General features: G+C 40.0%; 1 protein-coding gene across 2 annotated transcripts in view; it reads right to left on the reverse strand.

Annotated features, from left to right (window-relative positions):
- Window positions 1–12,991, reverse strand: part of DHRS7C (dehydrogenase/reductase 7C) — a 185,281-nt gene extending 172,290 nt beyond the window's left edge. The window contains exons 1-2 of one of the 2 annotated variants that reach the window (XM_044069637.1): window positions 12,834–12,991; window positions 12,093–12,249 (exon numbers count right to left, since the gene is read on the reverse strand). In XM_044069637.1, the coding sequence (XP_043925572.1) occupies window positions 12,093–12,246 (154 nt within the window). In that variant the 5' untranslated portion in view covers window positions 12,247–12,249; window positions 12,834–12,991. Of the gene's footprint in view, window positions 1–12,092; window positions 12,250–12,339; window positions 12,357–12,833 lie in introns of those variants that run through there. The other variant, XM_044069638.1, reaches the window with a different exon arrangement.
- Between the last annotated feature and the right edge of the window lie 3,417 nt (window positions 12,992–16,408).

Here is a 16,408-nt window from a genome sequence, read left to right on the forward strand (position 1 = left end):
AGAAAGAAACATGTGGATAGGCAGGGCAGGGTGGATATGCCTGAGAAATAGAATCAGGCAGTGCAGCCTAAAGGGATATATTTAGAGAGGACTAGAACTGAAAGTAGTCCCTTATTTTGATGCTGTCCTACTGTCATTAAGTAATCCAGATGAGGATTTCGATCTAATGCTTGAGATCTTTGAGGCATGTGGTAAGGTTTCAGGATATAAAATAAATGAGGAGAAAACAAAGGCGCTGGGGATATACCAAGGGTCTCAGGAAAAGAAAAGCGAGAGATTTCCTTCATGCAGGAAGGATGGGGTCATCAAGTAGCTCAGTGTCTGGTTGAAAGACACTTACAAAGCATGTTAGATTAAGAGAAAATATGGCAACAATGCAGAGGAATCTGAAGAGATGGAAATTAGGTGTTGGAGCTGAACCAATGAGTACAGATGCCACAGTGGCTTGTGATGTCCCACGTGCTGTATTTGACTCAACATTTCTGGACATTGACAAAGAGGGAGAACAGAAGTAGACTGAAAAATTGGGTAGGCGACTTCATATGGCAAGAAAGGGAACCAAGGTACGAGGGAGTACTGTCAGGACCAAATCCCGGAGGTTATTTTTTAGCAGCAGATTTCCCATGCTGGTGTGGTGCTGCTCCTTGGGGTATGCTGAGGAGAAATGTGTTAGAATGTTTAAAGAAAGGAATGTGTAGATAGGCAGGGTGGATATGCTTGAGATGATTTGGGGAAGAGAGGCACAGTTGATAGAGGAGCAACTTTAGTGATATATCTGAGTAAATTAATAGGAAAGTTGTTTTAGAGAAGGGCGTTAAGAGAGTGGAAGCAGGCAATTCTACCAATAAGTGGTAAGGTTATGAATAAAAGGAGGGGGAAATAGCTGGAATGAGATAGCAAAAGCTTCAGACAGGTTTAAAAAATTGAGAAGAGATATTTGCCAATTAAAATTACTTAAATTAATTAAAATTGCCTTTAAAATGGTTACCAGACTCACCTAATACGTAGTGCAATATTCACCATGACTATAACTTATAGGCCATCTAGGGCAGCAGCAATGCAGTAAAATATATTTTCTTTCAGTGCAATACATGCAAATTCATAAATTAACCATAGTGCAATACTCTAAGGTCCATAGTGTAATACTCTAAAGTTCACAGTGCAATACTCAATGTCTCTTTCTGTGCGAGGATGAATGCAATGTCTTAACCAAGTACCTGTGCAATACTATAGTCTCATGCAAGTAAGTGTTCAGTTCAAAAGGTGTTAAAATGTGTTTCTGATTATGTACAATATTAGTCTACCTGCATGTCTGTGATGTAATAGCCAGGTGTTACATGTGTAAATGTCTGTGAAAATAGTCTATATGTTGTCTGCACATTGAGTCCGGAGATACGGAATTTCGTTCAGTTTTTGCACTTGTGTGATTTCTGAATGACAATAAAGTTTACTTTGACTTTGACTTGACTTTGATTTGCAAGTGAAAGACTGATGGTATGTGGAGGAGGTTAAAGAAGAGTACCAACTGACACAAGGACATCAAATCTTTTACTTGGCAGTGAGAGAACAGGCAAAGCAGTTACCCTACTAAAACAGAAAAGGAGAGGAGAGGAACCCAGCGCTGATAAAATGGGTAGGACAGTGGAGAAAGAAATGTTGGAAGAGCATTGGGTTAATAGCAAAATTTTGGCAGTTAAAGGGAGAAATAAAGGAATAGTTGAAAAGATAGTGCAGGAGTGGAGAAGTTTTCTATATAGGGACCTTTACCTGTATCTGTGAGTAATGTTTAAGTTTAAAAAATTAGGATTTTTGCCTTGAAGTGCTTGCACAAATACTTTTATGCTTTGGATGGAAGAGGAAAGATTTTTTGAAGCGCTGACATGAATTGTCTAACATACAAAGCTATGTCAAACCTAGAGCTGTTGGACATGCTGCACTTAAAGAAATCCCAATCTCTCCAAACTACATGCTCCAGTGACCTAAACCTTGTCACCACAATAAACAGAACATGCTGGAGGGATAGATTCCTGTCCCAGAGACTTCCCATACTCTGGAACAAACTATCCATTCATGTCAAGCAAAGCTCCTCATCGGCCTTCTTTAAGAAAAATATTGACGACTGGATAGGAAATAGAAAATTCATCCTGGGGATCACTTCTGCAGCAGTGCTTGACAGGGGCACAGGAAAATAATGTTCTTGGGTGGCGAAAGCCAGGGAACCATTTTGGCTAGGCTTATATAGGCCCCAGGGCCTAGTACCTACCTATGAACCTAAATAAAACACATTAGTGGAGAAATTGGAGACATATCTTTTGGGAGTGTCCACAAGTACAAGAATATTTAGGGGAGATCAGTGCGCTGATACAGGGATTCAAGACAAGATGCTGGATTAACAATACAGAGATTCATTGGTACAGATGTGAGCTGGTGGGACAGGGAGGATAAAGAAAAATTAGTGGAGGTAATTACACTAGTAGGCGAAAAGGTGTTAACCAGGCAGTGGAAACAGTAGAAGAGACCTCCAGTGGCACAATTGGTTAGTTTTATACACAGGGAAACCTCTTAACAAATGGGCCATCTAGGATGCGTTTTGCAAGACAGTGGGAATAAAAATAGGTACAGCAAAATAATGGGGAATGCTCTCCTGGGAGGAGGATGTGGGTACACATAGTGCAAATTGTTTATGTTGTTCAGATTAATTATAGGTGTTAAAATGAAAGTATCTCATGGAAGCAAAAATGGTTCCAGTTGTTAAAATAAAGGACTGCATGGAGGTGTTTCAGAGTTTAATTAGCTCTGTATGTTTTTTTTTTTTTTTTGAAGTTACTACTTCTACTTTAGGTGTATTTTTTTATCTTTTCTTGAGCAGTCTAATAGGATAAGACCAACCAATAGTACAACATTCTGTAACTATCAATGTTTGGTTAATATGTGAATGCATAAATCTAAAGAGGTAAGTGATTGACCACTGATGGACTTGATCATCAGCAAAAAAAAATAAAAGAAAACACAGTTATCTGTTACTGGTGGAAATACTAACAAAATCTTCTGTTTAAAAAGAAGTACTGAAATGTAGAAACGAACTGTCAACAGAAAGGAACTGTAAATAATAAATACAGAAGGTTCCAAGCAACTAACAAGTAAGAAATATGATCCAACATAAGAACTGTACCTGGAAATGCACATTTGTTGTAATCGATAAGCAGTTGTTTTGTGTTATCAAAAATTCATCTATTGTTTTGAATCTAAGTATGAAAAAATTGTATTTATACAAAAGGGTTGCAAAAACAATCCAACTCCCATCCATCCTCACAACCCCCTTAACCTTTTCATCTGTCCTATGCTTTTTTGAATGACTCAGTGGATTCTTTGATCACTACCCATTCTGGTAGACCATTCCATGAGTCAATAACCCACACTTCCCCTGAAGGAGTTTGCAGCCATTCATCAAGCATTATTACATCCAAACTCAACATGTGAGATATCCCTCTAAATGTATCATATTACTTTTTGAAGACAATGGATTGGATATTAGAAAATTGATAAAACAGTTAATTTCAGAAATGAAAAGGAAGCACATGTATTTTAATCATAAGGAGGGGGAGTATCCATATTTATCAAAGATACCCACACCTCCAGGTTAGTGGCACTGCACAAAGCATCAGAGACCATCCATGTGCAACTAACAGTGGGAAAAACTGCCTTTCAGTTTGTAGCCTTGGGAAAACTACTCAAGCCCAAACACCCTCGCTCAACGGTTCCTAGAATTTATAAACTCAAATGCTATGGAACAACTGGTCACTACTCCCATAAGAGGGTAAAACATATTGGATCTGGTCATCACCAACATGGGGTCTCTGTGTTCCACACCAGGGGTATACCCCTCATTGGTAAGATCAGACCATAAACAAATCTCACTGGACATCCATATTCCATCCCCACCCCTAGCCAAGGAAACCACGGTGAAGAACTTCTCAAAAGCAAACTTCACACTTCTCAAAACTGAGGTGGAATCCTTCAAAGCCCCCGGGCCAATGGAAAATATGGCCCAAAATGCAGAATCCTTTACAAAAGCATTCTATGGACACCTACAGGAATGCATGGAGCATGCTATCCCAAATAAAACCAAGACTCACTTCTCCAAAGGCAGGAGACCTGTCTGGTGGACCCCGGCCATAAATAAGCTATACAACAGAAGGAGAAAGCTACTACATGACAGAGCAAAATCCCAAAAAGGGAAGGCGTCACTGATCAGTACTAGCAAGAAACAACGATCCCGCATAAAATCATCTAAGGCCAGCTTCAAAAGAAAAATTGCACAAGACACTAAAGATAATCACAAGGCCTTCTTTAGTTATGTCAGAAACCTGGGAGGCAACTCCCAGATATGCTCCGAGTTAGTGCAAAATGACAAAAAATACACTGAACCCACAGACATTGCCAACATCCTGGCAGAAAGGTTCAGTGCAAACCCCCCCCCCTTCCCCCACAAAAGAGCAAATGTCTATCCCAACAGAGTGTAGCCTTCCTGAGATCACAGATACACAGGTGAGAGTTGCCCTCTCCAAAGCAAAAAAACACAGCATCAATGGGACCAGACGGTGTCCCGGCCTGCGTCTTACATGAGCTCCAGGAAGAACTAAACCCTCATATAAAGTCACTGTTCAATCTCAGCCTTACTACAGGATATGTACCCAAGGAATGGCGTACAGCAACAGTGGTCCCACTCCACAAAGGTGGTGCCACAACAGACCCCGGAAACTATCACCCTATAAGCCTGACTAGCCTGGTCTGCAAAGCTATGGAGCGTATCATCATGGAAATCATAAACAAAGACATTGGGAACCTCCAGACACTGGATCCTACCCAATTCAGCTTTGTTAATGACAAATCTTGCCTCTTGAACCTGGTCAACTTCTTTGAGACAGTTACCAAAGCCATAGATGAAGGGAAGGTAGTCCACACAGCCTACCTGGACCTCGCAAAAGCCTTCAACACAATACCCCATTCAGGCATCATAAATAAGATCACCAGCTTAAATATCAACCCCTATGTCACAAGATGGGTTGCAAACTGGCTCAGGGATAGAACCCACATAGTCAGAATTGCAGGTGCCATGTCAGACTCTAAACTAGTTACAAGTGGTGTCCCACAAGGCTCAGTCCTGGGACCTCTCTTGTTCGGTATATATTTCTCCGAGGTACAGGCTAACACGAGTGGACTATGGCTGACCAAGTTCGCAGATGACTGCAAACTGGGTGCTGTAATCAACACTCCAGCTGACACAAGCATCCTCCAAAAGGGTCTCACAAAGATGGATAACTGGTGCCAGAGCCATGGCCTAAAGCTAAATGCCAAAAAGTGCATAGTCATCCCCTTTGGGAAAAACAAAGTGTCCAGAAATTACCACATAGGTGGAAATCCATTAACTATGGAAGAAGTAATTAGGGACTTGGGGACCCAAGTAGATAGCAATCTCTCCTTTGACAATCACGTTGCCAAAGTGGTTAGAAAGACCTTCTATATAGCCCACTTTATCACGAAAGGGTTCACATCTAGATCAAGAGAGGTCATTGTGCCCCTCATCACTTATCAGGCCCATAATTGAGTACAATGCCCCATTTGGGATGTACCTTACCCGACACCTTCAGCAACTGGAAAGACCCCAAAAGTATCTCACCAAGAGGATCAAGGGGCTCAAACAGATGCCCTATGCAGTTCAGCTAAAGAAACTCCAGCTCTACTCAGTTGCATACCGCCTACTCAGAGGCGATCTGTGTCTGACGTATAAAGCCATGTCCAACCCAGAATTAATGGACATGCTTCACCTCAGGAAATCCAAATCCCTTAGAGCTACATGCTCCAGGGACTTGAACCTCAGCACAGAAATAAATAGGACATGCTGGAGGGACAGATTCATATCCCAGAGGCTCCCCTCACTCTGGAACAAAATCCCAATCCATGTTAGGCAGAGCCGCTCACTGACCCTCTTCAAGAGAAATCTTGACGAGTGGATGGGAGATCGTACGTTTATCCCTGGGATCTCTTCTGTGTCCCTGCTTGACAGAGGTACAGTAAACTAACCTTAAAAGGGTTACCTTCTGTGACCTACTATACAGAGGCACAGTCAACTAATCTAAAAGGGTGGCGAAAGCCAAACACACTCTGGCTAGGCTTATAAATGCCCTAGGGCAGATAGCCTAGTATCAACCTATGAACCTATGAACCTATGTTCACCCACTGAGCGGCAACGCTCCTGTACCACTTGAGGTAGTTATCATTTGATTTTTCACACTCCAAAATGTTCTAATGGTGGTACTGAAGAAAGCATTCATCATCCTCCAGTAAGAATGTATTGTCAACATTTCATATTTAGCAAGAGAGCTCAAATGAGGAGGCAGGTTCCCAGTAATGAGCCTTCAGAGTCAGATCCAGTTATAGATACTGACTCCCTTCATTCACCTATATGCTGCTGCTGGGGACTCCAACCATAAGCAACAAGTGAGTTCTGTAGGACCCCTGAAATGTTTATGGGTCAGAATCTAGGCCCAGAGAATGACTCTATGTGACCTCACCAGGTAAATGACTAGTCAGTGGTGAGGCTCCCTACCTCACAAATGTTTTGACCCTGGTATTCCTGTCCCACTACTAGACTTTGTAATCAGATTTAATGCTTAGTGAAAGGAAAATGGCTGAGAGGGTACATTAGTACATGATTCAGCTGTTGACCTCAGTCCTCTAATATGTGCCTCCCAGCATGTATCACTCCCGGTCTGAGTTTGACATTAATGCAGTATATGGTTTTAGATAAGCTTCCTCCTTGTTTCGTGCCGTAGAAGAGGCACAGGATGTCTTTGAATGAGTATAGCAGGAGGTACTGTTTCCTTTCTATTCAGATTTATGGCTGATTCTAAAGAGATAAAGGTCAAACTTGTAAAGATAATGAGTCCTCCTCATCTACAAAGCCCCCTCCTGAATACCCCTCATTAAGAAAAGTCCTCAGGTTAATAAGTGCTAAAGCGTTGTCGCCTCACAGCAAGAGGTTCTCTGGTTCGATTCTTGACTGGGGTGCCTTCTGTGTGTAGTTTACATGTCCTCTCTGCATTAGCATGGGTTTCCTCACACATTCCAAAGACGTGCATCTGGAGTGTTTCTCCCCGGGCCTCCACTGAAAATGGGCTCTGTCCCAGTCGGACTTTCCTGGTAAACAAATGTTAAATATATAAAATAACTTATAGAATAATGCATCTTACTAGACATATAAAAAAACCTTGAAAAAACACAGAAGTTCTGAACTAAAAGTACCTCTAGTCTTAAATGGGTCTGACCACAGCAGAGAATAGGAAAAATAATTGATTTGGTTTTAGAAGTGATGTCTTTGACAATTAGTTGTGAGATAGAAAAGGATTTCCTGAATATGGTTGTAAAATAGTGATCAAAACAGAGGCAGTTATTAATTCAGATGCCCAAATCCCTAATCACAGTCTCACTAGTCAGTAGGGTGTTGAAGATGTAAGTTGTATTAAATTGCTATTACTCAAAGGGGCTGATACAGTATTTCTTGGCATTTAGTTTAATCCCTTTTTTGGTGCACAATGAGTTAAGTCACGTTAGTTTGTTTTGAAGGGCACTAGTATCATGGGATTTTTTGACAACTGTAGCAAGCTTATAATCATTAATAAACTTCTTTAGCCAGAGATCATTATTATCAGTTTGACGTTTACACAAAAATAAATTTAAAAAGGAACGGATCCTATACTGAACCTAAGGGACACCACTGGTTGCCATTTCCCTAACTAAGAAGGTGTCACCTACTCTGACAATGTGTTCTGCCCTTGAGCTAGTTTGCTATCCATCTTATCAGATATGGATCAGTGTTAAAGGCCAAAAGCAAGCAATACTGCCCAGCAGGGTGTGTGTTAATCAGTAAATAATGCCTGCCTATAGGTGTTCTGAGGGGGCCTCTACAACCCTAGAAAGGCATTATTTATACAATAATGCACACCCTGGAGGGCATTATTGCACTTAGAGAATGGGCTGTATGTAAAATTGTTTTATATTGGTTTGTTTTTGTGTTTTTTTTAATTACTATATATTATTTTCAATATTTTGATGTAAAATAGCTCCTCCACCTAATATTTGCTGCATTACATACAGCTGTTGTTGGAGGAAGTATTTTACATCAAAATATAAGTTTGATAACTATTTAATGTCTACAGACTCTCTCTTACACACACACACACACACACACACACACACACACACACACACACACACACACACACACACACACACACACACACACACACACACACACACACACACACACACACACACACACACACACACACACACACACACACACACACACACACACACATTCAGAAGTGCCTTTAAAACACACATGATTACAATTAGTTAATAATGCCAGCCATTAGAAGGTTCATACCTCCATACCTTGTAACTGTCCAGATTTTCACAGAATGTCTAGATTTTTTGCCTCTTTTTTTTGACTGTTCTTCATAACATTTGTACTTTTCTGACAAATCATTGGGGGTTTAAGCCAATAAATAATGAGTTACATTTGAGTTTCATAGTTTATCATAGCTCTCAACTAATCAGGGAGAAATGCAGAACTTATCCGGGAAAATCCAGGATACTTTTAAACATATTAGTGTTATTAACCTCATTCTTTGACAGAATAAAAGAATGCAAATTAATATGCATTTTCTGAAGTAAAAAAAGTCTGTATTTATTGTTTCTTCAGTCTTTCAGCTTTTCCTATTTAGGTGTTGCCACAGCAGATCTTCAGACCGCTTATGATTGGCAGTGGATTTTTACAGTGTCAAGTTGCCAGCCCAGCTCCCAACCTTCAGAGAAGACACACACACATTCACGCACCTACCTGCATGTGTTTTTTAACGTTCTATCGCTCACGGGGAGGACATGCAGACTCCACACAGAAGGCACTCCAGCCAAAAATTGAACCGGAGAGCCTCTTGCTGTGAGGCGACAACGCTAACTGCTGTACCACCGTGGCGAGTCATTTATTGTTATTGTTTATTAAGTGTAATTCATCATTTCTTCTCCAAAAGTCACCAGTTTTAGTAGGGATTAAGGGAGATAGAGCTAAAATTTGAGTCAAAATCAGGGACAGGTGAGAGGTATGGATTTCATATCATTCAGAAAATGCATGTTAACATATATTCTGTTATTATAGCAACTTTCTAATTTTATAAGAGCAATATTTAAAATGTGTCCCTATTTTTGAGACTTTGGCCCCCTTATTTTAGGGTTTATCTGGATTTCTTGAGTTAAAAGGTTGAGAGGTATGCATGCCTTTTAATTTTAAATGACTTGCATCAATTGCTCAGTCCATCTTTGTCTTTCTGTCTCAAACACACATACACACACACACACACACACACACACACACACACACACACACACACACACACACACACACACACACACACACACACACACACACACACACACTTGTCTGATTATCTGCTTTGGTAAATGAATCAAGCAGATAGCTACTGTGGATTTTGTGCTATAAACTTGAGACAAAAGTGCTTGGCAACCGATAAATAGCAACAATTAATCTACTGTCACTAAAATAACCACTGCTGAAAATGGCTTCCACTTCCATACCAGGCCAGGGCAGACAGAAACAAGTTAAACATAAACAATGATTTGTATTCTGAAAAAGACAAAAACAGACAAAAAGCAATAGAAAAACTGCAGGACCAACCAAACAAGTTTAAGCCTAGGGCAATACAAGCCAACAGACCTTTAGAACTTTCATGAGTTTTCTTTTTTTTTTTTGTGTAGCAAATATTTGGAACTAATAAAAGCTTATGTAGTTTGATACAAACAAGTTCAGTTTCTGCAGAATACTGGTTACAGAAATGTACAAATATGGGCACCCATATTCTGTGATCTTCAAAGAAATTAGTGGGAGACCTAACTAAAACTAGAATACCTATAAACAAACAACAAATGTTTAAATTGCACACATATGTAGAATATGCTAGCTGTGTATTATCCAAAAGGAAGTTGTCTTGAGCTAAGAACACCTGAGCAAAAGTTAAAAATCCAAAAAGTAAGCTATATGTTAAGACGTGACAATGGTATGTATGACAGTGAAATGCTGCCAGAAAAATGAACTCCTTGTCATTTCACCATAGTAGCCTCAAAGAGACTTGTTCCAGGACTGCCATATCACGTCTTCTCCACAAAAGACCAGGATTTCAGCACTGATGTCTCTATTGCTTTAAAAGAACAACCACATACATTTGAAAACCTGGCTGCTATGGTGATTTCTAGCCAGCAGCCAGATATTGCACACCAAATTTTGAAGACCTGGATGCTGACAAGAGACCCTTCTCTAAGATCAACTATAAAGTAAAGTGGAAGAGGTGCTCCATCTGGGCTGAGAAAGATCTCCTCCTTACTCACTAAGTCAGTCTCTGGGGTTGTCTGTATTACCTCAGGCATTTCATTGATCTGGGCCTCACTTACTCCCAATATTAATGTAGTAAAATCACATCATCCTAGAACAAATGTTGAGGCATGGAAATGTCACGCTGAGGATTAATCTATTACACTGACTATGTTCTTCCCAGCTCTTGGGGAGCCAGAGCAGTTAGTTGTATAAGGCATCCAAAGCAATAGAGTAAAGAACCATTTTTTGTACTGATGGCTGACTTTATATTCTTATCTTCTGTTGTAACCCAGAGAAAATAAAATGTGGGTGCAGTATCTTTTATCACTATCTAGCAGTGAGCTGCCATATGTGCACACATTTTACGCCTACCTTGCTTGAGCTGTGTGTTCCTGTTTTACTTGTTTAATGTCTGTATGTTAACTTTTCTCCTGGAAGACCACAGGTTCTGTACGTGGGCCCTCTCCCAATTAACAAGCTGTCTCATTTATACAAACAGGTCATGAACTTATTCTAGGACATCATCCTCTTGTTGGTAGACTGCAGTCAGACTTACAGGAGATAAGTGCCTAAGAGTTTATGGCACAGTTCACATTCCCACCTGCACCACCAGTGAAACCCTGCACATCAGCAGCATGTGCACTTTGTTTGCTCACTGTTGATTAGCAGCTTGGTTTGTTCAGGCATAGTGCCAGCACCTTCCTGAAAGGCATTGCATGAAATGACAGCCTCATCACTGAGTCAATTGTGCTCTGCTTCTGTGCTGCTCAGACAGCTATTCATATCTTCTTTAAAGAAAGCATCATGTTTTACAATAGACACTGCTCTGAGTAGTGAACAAATCCTATTACTAAAGCTTTATAATTCATATACTACTGCATATGACCGCTACTACTGCTGATTGATCTAAGTACAATTTGTCATCATTTTGGGGTCTAAAGGATACGTTAATGTGTGTTGTAGAACTGTAGATCACGTTATAATGGACTCACTTTTACTGTGCAATTAACGTGGGACCACTCATCAAGCTAAATCGCTTGAGGTCAGACAATATGTAAGTGGTAGGTGTGCAATGCTCACTGTGTTTTCATGCATCCTCTGTGCCCCCTAACTAAATGCTTAACCATGTCAGACTTTTCAGAGTGCCACTAAAGCAATAATTTATATCTAATAAGTCTCATTTCATTAACAAAGGCTAAATTTAAATAAAATGCAAATCACAGGTGCATATATAAATATTTATTATGCACATGTATCTTCTAAGTTGTTTATGCATATATTCACACTGCAATAAGTATACATTGTATGATAATTAGTTATATAACAATCCAACATTCAACTAGCTTAACATTGTTTGATGCATTTTTGGGAGCCCTGTATTGTATCATAATCTGACATCTTAAAGAAAGCAAATTTTATTTGCAAAATAGCTATTGTAGCTCATGTTGAATGATATTGTGCTTGCCATAAAATGTCCCATGCAATTTATATGTCCAGCCCGTTCAGATGATAAAAAGATTAATAGAAAATAAAGCTGATCATACATCGCTTGTTTACAAGCACACTGAAGTCAGTACTCCAAAGTTAAATTCATATAGCAGAATAGCCATACAATAAACTTAAAGAAAGATAGACCATTTACCCTTTCCAAGTCCAGACACTGCATCGGTGATCACAACCACTTTGTTCCGTACAGCAGATTTTGACATTAGTCTGACAACTTCTCTATAAATATAAAGAATCCCACTGATTCCAATCAGTAGTAACGGTAGAACTAGGACTGCAAGAAATCCCATTGTCTAAAAATGAAACCAAGATCAGTTTTAATCACAGCATAAGGATTTTAGCAAAATGTAATGCAACTGCAGTGTTTGTATTCTAAAGCTTACAGTAAGCACAGCGAGAGGTAAAGGGAAAGCCTCTGCTGAAATCTATTTCTGACTACAGCCTGTTACAGCTATTTGTAGTGGTCTTCCATCTTCAAAGCAACTGGCAATATGTTCTAACTGCTGCAAGTACTTAACTTTATTCATTTAGAAATCTCTTTCCACCAAAAAAGTACTTACAAAAAAGAAATCTATTATTTGACTTTTTAAACTAGTTATTAATTATGTGACAAAGTAACAACGCATCTCTGACACACCTCTCAAAACCTAATTTATCATGCATAGGAATTATTTTATATTCATGCAGACACTTGTTTACAGCTACAGGGAAACTGCAAGATGTAATTATGCATTCATTACATCGCTACTTAAGAAAAAAATCAGAAACAATAGGACGTGTGCATGCTAAAACAGAAATGCTGTTCAGAGTAAGTCACAGGGTTAATTATACAAGTAGAATTCATTGTTACTGAAGTTTGTTAACGAACTTCACTTACAGTGCATATGAAAAAAAACAGACTGAAAGGGTATTTCACAAAGGTGATCTGCAAATCTCAGTGCTTTTAGAGAACTCCTGTCAGCAAAGACCCTCTTGAAATGCCATCTGGTGAGTCTGTAGCACAGCAGATCAATGTCTTTTAATAGCACACAGCTGAGTAAGAGATTTAGAACTGCCTAAGCGACTGCTTTTAATACGATAGATGCTATCATATGGCCAGCCTATCAAGTTTCTAATGACAGTTGTGATACTTTCTAGTCTGTGCAGTCTTAGCGAGTATGTGAACAGCTGTGTAAGGCTATTCTTCAAAGCACAATGCACAGTTCTAAACCTGCTTCTCCTCCGTCCATGATAAAAAAAAAAAAAGAAATCAGAACTCTTAAAGACACCAGAATCTGATTAAATGAACTAGAAAAACTGTTCTTGTTATCATTTCACTGTAATGTCTAAACCAAATAAGTATTTATACAGATCAAGTTTAGGGACTCTTAAATAAATACTTAAAAGCTTCCAACTTTCTTGAGCTGCAGTATTGTTGCAGAATGGACAGCCCCCTGTAACCAGTCATTTGTTTCTGATTTTACCATGATTAAAGAACAGTGCAAGTTTGCATATAACCATTTTTGTTGTCATTTGTGACATGAAAGCAATCACATATATAAATTTATATGGACAATCTTGTACTCTGCTCATTGTAGCCACTTATAGTCAGTAATATAAACTGAAGGCTTATTTAATGCACTTTCTGCACTAGTAGAAAATAACATTGTGACATTGGTGACCTATAATACAGTATTATCAGTAATATTTTATGTGCGAAATGGCACAAAAATAGTTGTGCTCATCTGAACAAATATCTCACTTTTATAGACATTGTTAGCACAGACGTTAACACTAACATTAATGCCCAGCCCCATGACATTGAGAGGTGATGCCCTGGTTATGAACCGGGTGGCCTGCATTTGATTTTTATTTAATAGTAGCATATGTGCTGCAGGTGCCAAGCAAGAGAAAATGAGCTTGAGTGTGTACCTCACTTGCATATCCTGACAGAAGGAGGCAGCCTGATATACCACATTTGTGGGATGTACTAGAAGGTAGGTGATCACCCATGGAAGAGGTCAGGGCAAACTCATACTGCTAACTTGGCACATGTGCCACTAAGATAGGGTTGATGCTCAGGGAGTAAGCATACTCATCATTCCCCCCTCCCAGCATCAGCTATCAGTCAGCCAATCTATATGGGGAGGGATAGCAAGCTAATGACCACAAGGGCCTTTTTAAGCCTAGCCACGCATCCCAAATCTCTGACAAGTTCTGCTACCCTTGATAAATGTAAGCAGGGGTTTGGGAGGTAAAATATTTACAAGCAGGTGCCTGAGAGATAAACCATTTACAGGCTGCCTGTGTCCATTAGGGACATAGGTGCCAAACCAGGGATGAATTTCCTGTTCCTCATCCAATTTTCCATTTTATCTTGAATTGGGTTAGGGAGAAACTCTGCTTCACATGGATAGGGACCATATTCCAGAGAAGGGGTAGTCTCTAGGATACATATTTGTGTCTCCATCAGGACCTATGTATAACACAGGCAAGGATTAAGCCTTTAGAACAAATAATTCTGGTTCTATCTGTTTTGCGGATATGTAGGTGGTCCATCAGAGTGGGATCTAACAATACCTTATATGCCAGGCATAGATCTCTCCTCAACAGCTTGTAGGAGACAGAATACAGGGATAGGGATTTGAAGTGGTCTGCAGAGGACATGTTACTTATGCCCTGTATTCTTTCAGTGAGGAACCTCTGTGGATGTTCCAGTTGTTGGATGTGCCTGGTTAGGTACATACCAAAGGGGGCATTGTACTCAATGATAGGTCTGATGAATGATAAATACAATGGAATAATGACTTCCTTGGACCTAGATGCCATATCTTTGTGTATAAGTTGCATAACATAGAGTGATTTCCTAACTACTGTAGACAAGTGATGGTCAAAGATGAGATTACTGTCTATGTGTGTCCCCAAGTTCCTGACTGCTGGGTCAACTCTTAGGGGTGTATTGCCAATATGATAGTCGCCAAGGCTGGATGACTTCCCAAAGGATACTACTATGCATTTCTTGCCATTTAGCTTTAGTCCATGGCTCTGGCACTGGTCATTTGTCTGTGTCAGCCCTTCCTGGAGAACATTTGTACCAGTGGGTGATTCACTGACACCTCTTAATTTGCAATCATCTGCAAATTTAGTCAGCCAGAGGCCATCAACGTTGGCCTTGACTTCAGAGAAGTAAATGCCAAAAAGGATCAGTCCCAGGACTGATCCCTGAGAAACTCAGCTTGTAACTGACCTATTTGTAGAGGTGGGCTCCCTAATTCTAACTTTCTGGGTCCCATCTGTGAGCCAGCTGGTTACCCACTGGGATTGCGTCAGATGCCTTGGCCAGGTCAAGGTAGGCAGTTTGAACCATTTTGCCATCATCCATTACTTTGGTGACCTTCTCAAAGAAGTTCACCAGGCTGAGTAGGCATGACCTGCCCATGATGAAACCAAACTGAGTTAGGTCCAGTGTCTAGACGTTTCATATATCTGTTGTGATCATTTCCATGATAATTCTTTCCAAGGCTTTGTATATGAGACTAGTGAGACTTATGACTCTGCAGTTTCCAGAGTCTATAGATGGCCCTCATTTGTGCAGAGGGATGACTGTTGCTGTTCTCCATTTATGAGGCATGAAGCCTGTTTGGAGGTTTCAGTTAAACAGAAATTCCAAAAGTCCTGATAAATCATGTTTTATGTGATTTAGAAGGCTTCTTGGGATATTGTCTGAGCCCATTTAATGCAGAGTTCTTGGCCTTAGAGAGCGCATTAAGGAACTGTTCTCTAGTGAAATCAGGAGGAGTTATATGTGATGATATTTCCTGAGGGAAGGCTGACAGAGAGAGAGAGGAGTATCCTTGGAGCTGAATTTGTCAGCCAGTAAGTTTGCTATATCTTCTCGCTCAGTATAGGTGGCTCCATTTACAATAAGCTCTGCACACAATTGTGTATTGGCCTTCGAGGTTGTGGACATAACTAAAGAATGCCTTGTTGTTGTCCTTGACCTGGGAGGTCAAATTTACCTCAAATTTGGCTTTGGTAGGCTTTATTTATCCTCTGAGTTGTTTATTTAGTTTGATGAGAGCACTTTTATCCCACTGGCTGCTACATCTCCTAATTTTTGCCAAAATGTTCTTCCTTCTGTTATACAGCCTGTTGACACAGTGATTCCACCATGGTGGCTTGCTTTTTTCAGTTAATTCTGTACTTCTTTCTGGTGGATACAGCTGCTTCCATGCAGCTATTAACATGCTTTTATAGTTTTTCTGTGAACAGGTCTGCTTAGATGTGAGGATCCTCCTCTCGGCCAGTGATCAAGGAGTCTCAATCCTCACCATAGACGCTGGTGAGGAACATTCACTTGGAACAAAAATATATATTCACAGTATTTACAGATGCAGCTCTCTCCACCAAGCATAATTTTCCTTAAGAGCACACAGGGAGCACATCCAGTCCTGGAGTTGGGTTTCCCTCTCT

Source organism: Protopterus annectens, chromosome 4.part0 (genome assembly GCF_019279795.1).
Source record: "Protopterus annectens isolate FY-2018-M chromosome 4.part0, PAN1.0, whole genome shotgun sequence".
Lineage (NCBI taxonomy): Eukaryota > Metazoa > Chordata > Ceratodontiformes > Protopteridae > Protopterus > Protopterus annectens.